Here is an 11,017-nt window from a genome sequence, read left to right on the forward strand (position 1 = left end):
TCTAGCTTTATTACACTCCCAGGACTCCCTGATTTTAAAAAGAAAGAAGGATACTGAAAAATTCAAGCAACTTAGCCCTGCAAAACTTCCATGAGGGAAGCTGTGCCAGTGAAGGAGGGAGGGCTGGTAAGGAATTGTGACCTGCAGGACTCAGTGGCATATGCCCAGGAAAGAGTCTGCATTTAATAAATTAGGGGGGGGGGGGGGGGAGGGGGGAGGACACAAAGCAAAAAAAAAAAAAAACAAAAATCAGGGAAGGAAAAAACTATTTGGGAGAATACAAACTAATTGGCAGGTCCAAACTTGTGACACAGCATGATACCTGAACTGCCACTCAGTAAAACCTCTTCCTGCAGAAAGCCTACATTTGCATCTGCACTTGGACCAGTTGCTTGCCCCAGTTCCCTTTTGGCTGGTGCTGTGGATGGAATACAATCTGACAGATGCATGTACTGCAAAAACAGGAGGTGATCAGTGCATAACTGGGCACTGCTGTTTGTCCCTGGCCACTGTGCTGACCTACAGTGCTCCGGGCTGGTGGCCACCACAGGGCTCTGCAGGGGACAACCCCCATGCTGCTCTCCAGTGTGCCAAGTTGGCCAGAAACCCCTGTGTACTCTCTCCGTCCTGCAGCCCTAAAGGATGCACAGGCAGAGAGATGCTTCAGCATTCCAGGGAAGCTCCTGGCCTACCTGTCTAGTCCCATCTTCTGCACTAGCAGGTAATGTGAGCAGAGGCTAACACAAAGCTCTCTGTTGTCTTCGGCAGGAAGAAGAGAAGGCTGACTGCAGGTCCTGGCTGGTAAGGAAATAAGAACCAGCAGTTCAGTCATCTCTGGGGGCAGACCTGGTAACGCTGAGCCAATGTGTGTGTTTTCTTATTTAAGAGAAAATACTTCAAGACTTGATCTTTTTTTCTGGATAATGCTCTACCATTCCCTGAGCTAAGGCAGGAAGGGGATACATGACACTGGAATCCCACTCCTCTCTGTGGCCCAAGTACCATTATTTCTATCTCAGCAGCACGGAGTTGCATAGCCAGACATTGGCACCTCCTGCCTCTTGCTGTGTGAATTGCCCCCTGTCTATATGGCAGCCCTAATTTGGGATATTCAACCACTTCCTCAGTTAAGATGCAACCATCCAACTGGTCACCGTTTCACTTTTTAAAGCTAATGAATTCCCCATGCTTTAACATCACCCTAGGCATACCTTTATCAGCAGCCCATCAGCCACAAGGGGTGTAAGACCATGGTATATGTTTTACCTGGCATGCCCTAGATTACCACTCCACCAGGAGAGTCAGCTCTCCTTGCTCAAATGGGCTTTGCCACCAGGCACCCCTCTAACATCTACCAAAGCTGTAATCACTGCACAGAGAGCTTTGTTCATGGCTTTCCTTGGAGTCTGGTGGCACAAAGCCGAGGGGGAAGTTCTCTGAAGCATGCACCTCTCCTCCTTCCCTTACCCCGAGAGCAGGTACGTGTGCTCGGACAAGTTAATCAACAACTGTTCCTAAGCACACAGCTTGCTAGATGGCATGAATCAGTACCAGCCCAGACCCTGGAGCTCAGGACCTTTTAGTGGGAACAGACACACCAAAAAATCACCAATGCCCTCATGAAGGGTTTGCTTCCCAACAAGGAGACAGTTCCCAGTGCTTGTGCCCATTTGTAACGCAAACCAAGGGGGTGACCAGCTGGGCTCAGTGGATCAGCCATGCTTGCAGGTAGTCATTGGTTTGTTGGCTTCAACCTCCCCAGTCTCAGCACGATCCCAGAGCAGGGGCAGGCATTGTTCATGCATTGATGGCATTGGCAACGTCTGTGAACACAAGACGGCTGGGTCTCTGGAGGGCTCCTTGACTTGTCAGCAGAATCTGCATTGAAGCAGTGAAAGATGAGCCCCAGCAAGCCTGCCTTTACTCAGCTGTGTATGTGTGGGCCCAGGCTGCACAGCATTGGAGCTACATTCTACCCTTTGCTGCAGGGTGGCTGGCTGACTAACGTGGCACTAGCAGGGCTCAGACAGAAAAATACAACAGGCCAGAGAGCAAGTCAGCCCACCCATGCCAGTTCAGAATCCTCACATCACTGGATCACTATTAATGTACACAAGGCAGCATGAAAAGACTTAAAACTACTAGACAGCCTGGGAACAGGCCATACACTGAACTTTGGCTGTTGTTTTAGACTCTCCCTCTCTTAATATGCTAAGCCTTTAAACTTGAGTGCTTTCTAAGTAGAGGGATCTGTGCATTAGCGAGATCTGAGGTATCCTGCTGGCCTGTCACTGTTTAGGAAGGATCTGCTTTTACTGTGCTGAGATTAACTCTAGCCTTGTAAGTTTCCCTTTTTGCTACCTGAAGGAAAATCCTCTGTGTGCATTAAAAGAGTCCTCTGATGTTTTCCCAGTGTGTACTACTTTAAGAACAAGATCCTTTACTTGTATACAACTATATTTCTTGCTTTTCCAAGCCATGGAATACGTTGACTATCTTTCATATTCCAGCACACACCTCCTTTGTGCTCTTTATCAGGTTGGGAGGTATGTCTCAAGGTAAATATTTTGTAATTACAGTTGTATTTATTCTTTCTCCTTAGTTGTATTTATTCTTTCTCCTTCTGCCCACTCCAAGCTTGCTACAGGTTTTCTGATGGTCTAAAGTGTGTTGAACCTGATAATTATTTGTGACAACTTCCTGGTACTGGAAAAGCAAGGGAAGACATGGGTGACAGAGCAACTGGAAAAGAGAGGTCTACTCTACAGGGAGGCTGCGTCAGTGGCTAAGAGACGTACCTGTTCCACCCATCCCTGACAGCTCTGTCTGTCAGAAAGGCTTTTGTATGGGAGTGACAAAGGAAATAGAAAACACCATGAGACTGTCTGCAAACAATGATGAGAAGCCCTTCTTCCCTGTTTCTTCTACCTCTTGGTACACTAAGAAAAGAGAGAGCCTCTTGTCAAATTGCTGCCCTGGTCTGTCAACCAAAACCAAGTGGCCAAACTATTATGCTCTTTCCTAACTCACAGATATAGTAAGTCTGTGGTCTCTGAGGACTCTATTATTTCTCAGCATGCTGTATGCCTTTCAACACTCTGAAGGGATCGAAGCAAAGATGCCCTTCCCATTCCACAAACTCAAATAGAGAACATTTCTTCCTTTTCTCTGAGCCCTATTCTGTGCCCAGCAAGGCTGGCCTGCAGGTGCTGAGGAGGCCAGATGTGCCGTGCCACAGCACCCTGCAGGCTTTGTGCCTGTATTCCTCAGGTTTGAAGTGCAGTTAACCATTATGATTACAGGCTGTCCCTTGGCAAGGCTTTGTTCCACACTTGCATCCTTATGCAAAGCAAGGATACCTTAAAACTGAGTAGAAATTATTGGCTTGTTAGGGCAAAGGAGCCTCAGTGCTTTGTGGACACTCATCTCCCAGAAAACAACATTGATTCTCCTACTCCTTTGTGGTGCTCTGGGTGGTAAACTGTAGAAAACTCAACCTTAATTACTCAAGTATCTCTTTTGTCTCTCCTAGTTGAGTAGAGCCAACACTTTGCCTCCTCAAGCTCTTGATCCTAGTTCTGACTCTTCAGGCCATCCTAAGCACTCCAAAATGTCCAAGCTCTCTATCTCTAGGGCTGACAGAGATGAGGGAAGTCCTCCTGAGGTCTTTCATGGTTTCCTTACTCTAAAACCCTACAAAAACTCTTTGACACTGTAATAAAAGCAGCACAGGTACCAGTGGTTGTAGTTAGAGACTCCCTAGCTCCTGCTGCCTACCTTGCTCTGCGCTGCCTGGGAAGATGCTGCATCTCGCCCATGTTCCAGCAGCTCCTGCTCCAGCTCATCCTGTTCCTCGGTGGGATCAAAGTTGTACATGGGCATGAGCTGGTGCCGTAGCTTCTCCAACCTGCCCACAGGAGAGAGGGAAAGGGAAAGCATTGACTGAGAAGGACACATGATCAGGCTGCCTTCCCCACCCCACTGCTGAGGCTTTCTGCAGGCTGCTCCTCCTGCTGCACCTGGATTCTGCTCTTCTCGCTCTTGCTGGATAAGGGTCAAGTCCTGTCCTGCAGGGATGAGGGTAAGAACCTACTACCCACAGCTGGCAGGAGTGGAAGAGATCCAGAGTACAGTTACAGGGATTAATTGTCACCACTAATCTCTGTTGGCAAGCATTATGCACAGAGGAACCACAGGGATTTAAGATCCTCCAAACCTTGAAAGATCAAGCTTTATGTGGTGGGACAAAACAGAGTGGCACCAACTGGCTAGGTATTTTGTGACTTCTTCCACAACAGCCAGTCTTGCCCCATCATGCTACGCCTGCCAGCAGAAGTCCACTTTTAGTTCCAGAGGCCCACAACTAGTACTTCAACTCTGGCATTGGAGTACATAAAAACAAACAGAGAGTAACAAATAGGGAATAGGAAAGAGTTTCTCATAGGAGGCTGATGCCTGTGGACAGGCTGCTCTTATTTTGGCATCACTGCTCCAAGTGACAGTGCTATAAAATATTACCCTAAAGGATCTCCCAAAATACTGGGGAGCTCAGAGATGGAAGATGAGTAGGCATGCCCCTGGGAAAACACTGAGCCTTAGGCTGTAGCTGAGTTTTGGGGGTGAGGGAGGGAAACACACAAGCTGTTACTGGCAGTGTTACCACAAATATCTATTTTGGCAAGTGTCATGATGACACATTCCCTCCCTCCTTCTACGTGAGTTTGCCAACACAACCATTATCTCCAGCAGTGCTGTGCTCATGAGCCAAGCATTAGCTGCTCTGGTGGCAATACCCAGACCTGGGCTTCAGCATCTGGCTTGGAAATTTTACAGTGGGCAGCGCCAGCACTTCTTGGCAATCTATGGCCAAGCCTGCCATAAGGAGTCAGGGAGGGAGAAGGTATCATGTCTTATCCATCTTCACCAATGTCTCAGCTATCAGAGACAGAAGAATCAAGGTGTGTGTCTCCCTGAGTGCTGCTCTCCTCTCTATTTTCAGCCAGGAGCTTAACAAGGAAATTAAGACAGTAGTCTTGAGCTAGAAATCTGCATCTCTGCACTGTGCTGCTGCCAGTTGCGGTGACTGCAGCTAAGGATGCCTTCAGATTTGCAAGGCCAATGTCCTTGGCCTGAGCTGCTAGGAAACAGAGGGGTATGGGAATGGCTGAAACACAAGATCCACACCTCTCATGACAGTTCCCAGCTTCTTTATACATTCACAGTCCTGTCCAGTTTTAGTGCAGCTCATAGGTAAAGCATGAAGTTTGCAGGATCCCTATGCTCCTCCTGCTCAACCATGTTTTCCTTCCCAAAGCTCCAGAGGTCTTTGAAGGTCTTGTGTTAGAAGATGGGCCAACACCAGGAGTGCAGCATCCCTAGCCTCATTCACATGCCATTGATTTCTCACAGTCTTGTTAGCCATCCCTCATGTCCTTCCTATCTCCCTGTTCCTTCCTAGCTCTCTCTCTGGATTTTGAAGCATTAAGTTCCCTTCAGCCAACAACAAACATTTCATACCTCTTTCTCTTCCTGATGTACAGAACCTGAAAGAGAAAGGAAACCATCATTACAATAGGCCCTCTAGGATGGGCAACAGCTGAGAGGAGAAGTTTTAGGCACAGAGCACACAGAAAGGAGGTGTAGCAAGTCTGGTGTCACTGCTCACCAAAGCAGAGGGAAGGGAGAAGTGACAACCAAAATGGAATTTTGTATGCATCAATAGAAGCTCAGTAGCACATTGTCTGCTCCAGTGGCCTGTTATTAGGTGTGTTAGTAGTAGTAAGAATATTAGGTGGATTGTTATGTGTAGCTCAGCACATTCTGGTGGCTGCAAGGCATATGTTGTGATTTAGGAGAGGCTAAAGAACCTTCCCTTTGTGCTTCTCCTCTGTAAGTTTTCTACAGCATGGAAGTGCTGACACCCCCTCCCCAGTGTAAAGGGAAGAAGCAAAGAGGGCATGCTCAGTGACTTGCCTCATGTCAGCCTGTAAAAGTGGCTGTGCTGGGAAGAAAGGGAGGCTTTTGGCCTCCAGAGCCTTGTTCTGAGAACTGTGAATGCTGGACGTTGCTCTTGGGAACTTATGACCGGTTCCAGGATAAAGTTTCCAGGATAATGTTTCCAGGTTCTCTTAGGGGCTTTTGGAAAAACTCCTCCTGGGGCCTGCAATGACATTTTGCAGTAGTCCCTTTCTGTAGGCTCTTCTGCTGGTTGTGTTAGCAAAGCTCTTCCTCATATGAGGAATGGGAGCTTGCCACTACCTTCTGTTCTCTGTTGGCAGGTAAACAATCTGGTTATATATCAGAAGAACTGCAGCATTTGCATTGCCTGTGTCAAGCCTAGACCTATACTTACTGAGAGCTTCTGCCTACAGTATCAGTGGCAGAGTCAGTTACACAGCAAATCCTCAAGGGCTTTGCTGATACCCAGAAAGAAGAACCTTGGAAATGCAGTCCAGAATGAGTCCAGCTAAAATGGATTCAGGTCACTTTAATTCAGAAAGGCATGGCCACTGGGCAGATTAACATGCTTTCAACAGTCTGCTTTAAAAGTTAATTTGGATGAACTTTCTGGGCAGGGACCCCCTGTTGACAAGGTTTAAATCAATACAGTTGTTCCAGTTAACAAGTCAGAACAGAATCTGCTTTGTGTTGTTTTAACTAACTTTTCTATTGCTATTAAAAATAAACATTGATACTACATAGGGCATCCCATTTGGACTAGACCTTAGGGAGACTGCAGAAATACTGGAGCACTGGATAAAAACTTTTAAAAGACAGGGATCTCAGGAACTCTCAGTTCTCAGTAGTTCTGGGCAAGCTTTTAGTAGAATACAAATAAGTTATTCAACCCAAATCAGTCCTAGAACCCCTTTCAAGCCTCAAGAGACAGAGAAATATTTAGCAGGAGTCTCTTACCATAGCTACAGCCAACCCAATCACAGTAATGATTCCAAAAGACAGCAGCATTGTGCTCATGCCAGGTCCAGTGCTGGCCACATCTGGGATTTTGGTGCTGTTGAAACTGGTAGTCTCAGGGCTTATGGTAGCTGTTTCTGGTACAGTCACATCTGGAGTTGTCCCGGGGTCTGGCTTGGCCGTGGTGCTGTGATACAAGTCATGCACAGAGGGTGAACTGTAATTCATCCTGACAGCTCTTGGTAGCTCCTGTCACCAAGGTGTCGTCCTCACCCATCAGCTACAGAGGCTGGTATCAAGGACCCTCATGTGAGACTTGTCCTGTGGCTCATCACTGATGGATTTTCTTCATAGGAGCCACGCTGGTGTCTGCCTGGGAGAGAAGGAGAACAAATGCGCAGCGCAGAGCTCTTAAGAGACAGGCACAATCTTTTCCAAGGCTTCCAAATTCACTAGTACAGTTTTTGAGGGCAGCTCACAGATGCTCACTCAAATTAAGAAAAATCAATTTCAAGGGTACTGACAGCCCCCCCCGCCAAGTCATGCCTAGTTCTCTTGAAGTCAGTGATACACTGCCCTTGCTGCTCCAGCTCTGCCTCTTTGCAGGCACTTGTAGATCTGTGTGAGAACAATCTCAGAACTCCTGTCTTTGGCCTACTCCAGACTGAGGCAGGTGGCCCCTATCTGCCCTGGAAGACACAGCATTTTCCTGCTTGTGTCTCTTGCTTTTCATTTTCGGAATGTTGCATGGATCCCCTGATCAGCAGAAACACATCCAGTATCAGCTGTGAAGGATCTGTATCTCAGGATGATTCTAACTGAACCTAAAATAGGTCTTCCTTTCACTGCACAATCCATTGCCCCCCGTCGCTCATTCCATGTGCTCTAGAAAGGCAGCTTCCTTCAAGCAGGGGGTTGCATTTGTGCCCCATCTGCTGCTGAAAGACAGTGAGTATTTCACAATTCCCCCCTGAAAGCACCCACTCAAGCTTAGTCATGCACTGCTAATTATCAGTACTAATTTTAAAATGAGTCCAGTTTTGGATTGGAGTTGTGAAATTTGATAGATCTGTTCATGCTGAAAACATGAAAGGCTTTAATTGCTCCATGGTTCTGTTATGCAAATGATGAGGAGTTGCAACACACCAGGGGATGAGCCTATGAGAAGTATTTTGCACTTTGTTTATAAACCCTTTCTATATAACGTTGGTTCACCAGCTGCTTGCCTGAAAACACAGCTACCCCTGGACCAGAGCAATGCCAGCCTCAAGAATTGTGGCAGTCTTCTGATAATGTCTCTGCAGTTTTAGAAGACATTACAGGTCTGGACTGGAATGAAGCCTGGACACAGAGGTTAATGAGATCTCAACAGAAAAAGCTGTGCCTGCAAAGAGAAATGAGCCTTTGTTCTGCTTTGCTCTTCTATTCTGGGCAAGGTTATCAGACCATTCCCACTACCCTGCTGCCTCCCTGCTGCCCAGAACTGTATGAAGCAGTGTGATGAACATCTGTCACTAGCTGGAGCAGGGACATCACACCAGGCAAACAGTACCAGGCTACCCTGTGGTTAGTGGGCAGCATAAGTAGCCACCTCAGCTTGCACAGCACTTGTCCTGTGTCGCCCTGTGGCCACCTTGACATGCACAGCACTTGTCTTACATCGTCCTGGGCAGGTAAAAATCTCTCATCATGCATGCAAGATCTGTCTCTCAGCTTCCTGTGAACAACCTGGTGAAGGAGGAGGGGCTGGTAGGTTTTGAAGTGCTTGAGAGACTGTGGGAGCTGTCAAATGCCCATGAACTTCTGGAGACTTGTGGAGACAGCATTTCCTGTCTGGTCTCATCTAACCATGCTGAGACACAAGTTCATTGCAGCTGAAAGGGACTGTGTCCTTCACCCACCACCAAACCATCCATGCGTAGTTTAAACCATGTGTCAGCTGGATTTCCACAGCCATTACTGACCATAGTGGAGCTCAGGAGTAGGAGACATTCAAACACAAAGATAGCAAATTTGAAATGCCACAAATCTGAAGGGTTGCTGCAGCTACAACCCACCAGGGAAAGAACTGTTGAGCAGGTACTGGGCAAACTGAGCAGCTGCTTAGAGAGAATCATTGATTTGTGCTATTTGGGGAAACTCTCTGTGACAAAACCTCACATTTGAAAAAAAGCCACCACCAAGAAAACAGAAGGCAGAAAAAGAGCCTAAGTGAAAAGATTGAAGGAGGCCCAAGAGCTTGGCAATGTACAGCTCTGGATCTGAAGGGGCTAGGCTTTCATATCAATGCACTGGAGCTGACACCAAGCCTTTGGGTAAGACCCCTTTTGGATGGACTACAGACTGTGCTGCTGTGCATTACTCCCCTGAACAAATTTGGCTAGGTTAGAATTAGCCACCTGAAAACCTGGTCAAGGGGGAATGGGGGCTCTTGTTCATGCTGTCAGAGTCCTGTCCATGCTTGAAGGCCCAGAGACCTAGCTCTCAAACCATCCTCTATGAAAAGGTTTGTGACATGGCTTAGTTCCAGATCCAGATGAATTTCTGTTCCCAAGGCCCTTCTGGTCCAGGCTGCAGAGGGTCAGATGGTGGTGCTGAGTGTAAGTATGGCCCTGGACCCACAGCTTGCAATAGCAGAGCTGGAGGTGGATGATCTTTCCTACCACCTTCCCTTCCGTTGTCACCCTGGTGCTGGGAGTGTGATCCGCAGGCTGGATGTACTCCAAGTCTCTCATGGCTGTTCTGGGGCCAGGGACAGCTACTACCTATTGCTGGTAGATTTTGGCACAGTTCATGCACAAATAGAACAAAACAGAAGAGGAACCAGATCCTCAGCTGCTGCAAGCTGGCATTCTTCCATTGCTTGCACCAACAGAGCTTCTTACACAGCCAGGAGAGCCCTATGTTGGGCTTGGTTAGGTCTGGGAATAGGAAAACACATTTGTTTCTCTAAACCACCATTTCCAAACTGGTCTCTGATAGGTGCTGTGGTGACAAAATCTCAAGAGCTGCAGAACATTTTATCGGGCACTACCTTAAGGCTGCTGGTTTATCTCAGTCTTGGTTTTAATCTCTCTGTGCTGCAGTTTCCCCTTGGGTCTGACAGGAATAAAGGTTTGTGTCACAGGGATAAAGATGGGCCATGAGGTCTCTGGAGGCAGAGGCAAATAGTAACTACTATTTTTCTTTTTCATTACTTTACCAAGGCCAAGTGTCTTTAGTACTGGGAGCAGCACTGGGTCAGCGGTGGCCGTGGGCTGTGCCTTCCCAGTGCGTGAACTTACGGCTCTCTCTCCCTCTGCTCCAGGCTCCGGGGCGGCCCCGGGGAAAGCCGCGATCGTATGTGGCCACTGTCCGGACACCGCCGCTGTCCCCCTCCAGCTGTCAGAAAGATGCCAGGGGCCCATCCCACCCCGGACACGCCACAGCAGTCTCACCACTCTTCTGACTCCGCCCTGACAGAAAACTGGAACGCAAGCACTCGTCTTGACCCCCCTCATCCCTCTCCGGGCTGCGTCCCCCCCCAGTTGTCAAGGGACTCGGTCCCTGCAGGAGGTCACTCTCTGCCCGTCCCGGGGAGAAGTTTCCAGACGGATAACGGGTTCTACGGCCCTTCCCGCTCCCAAGCACTACTGGGGCGGTGGCGGATCACCGGCGGAGCTCGCAGCCGGTACCAGCCGCAGTGCTGCCTGCGCCCACCGCCCGCAGCGCTTCGCCTGGCCCTGCCAGGGCTAGCCGGGCCTCGCCGGGGCGGCCGAGACGGACGTGGGGTCCGGCACAGTGCGGGGCGCAGCCACCCGCCCTTCCCAGCCGCCGAGAGGACGCGGCAGCCAACGCCTGCGCCCGCGGGACAGGACGGGGCGGCGCGGTCGGACGCCCCTGCGGCCCAGCCCCGCGCCCCTCCCCGGAGGCAGCCGCGTTTCAGCTCTGCGACCCCCGCGCCGGGGCGGCAACTACCCGCCGGGGCCCGGCACTTACTGAGCGCTCCCCGCTGAGGCGTCCGGTCCCCCCGGAGCGCCGCTGGCGGTGGGGCCACCAGGGGGGGCGCGACCTGGGCAGCGCTGCCCGCGGGGGGCGGGCCGGGTCGGGCCGAGCCGCTCTG

The 11,017-nt window shown here is 49.4% G+C and overlaps 1 protein-coding gene across 3 annotated transcripts; it reads right to left on the minus strand.

Annotated features, from left to right (window-relative positions):
* Positions 1 to 249: 249 nt before the first annotated feature.
* C1H3orf18 (chromosome 1 C3orf18 homolog) lies at positions 250 to 11,017 on the minus strand. 3 transcript variants are annotated; one of them, XM_054167500.1, is made up of 6 exons: positions 10,894 to 11,017; positions 6,916 to 7,288; positions 5,518 to 5,543; positions 3,778 to 3,907; positions 2,799 to 2,838; positions 250 to 1,878 (listed from the first exon to the last, which is right to left on the minus strand). In XM_054167500.1, exons 2-5 carry the CDS (start codon positions 7,141 to 7,143, stop codon positions 2,830 to 2,832), a joined length of 393 nt encoding a protein of 130 aa, XP_054023475.1. In that variant the 5' UTR covers positions 7,144 to 7,288; positions 10,894 to 11,017; the 3' UTR covers positions 250 to 1,878; positions 2,799 to 2,829. The 3 variants fall into 3 exon arrangements, with proteins under 3 accessions (XP_054023475.1, XP_054023460.1, XP_054023467.1); XM_054167485.1 differs by lacking the exon at positions 2,799 to 2,838 and having other exon boundaries at positions 250 to 1,823; XM_054167492.1 differs by lacking the exon at positions 2,799 to 2,838.

Source organism: Dryobates pubescens, chromosome 1, assembly GCF_014839835.1.
Source record: "Dryobates pubescens isolate bDryPub1 chromosome 1, bDryPub1.pri, whole genome shotgun sequence".
Lineage (NCBI taxonomy): Eukaryota > Metazoa > Chordata > Aves > Piciformes > Picidae > Dryobates > Dryobates pubescens.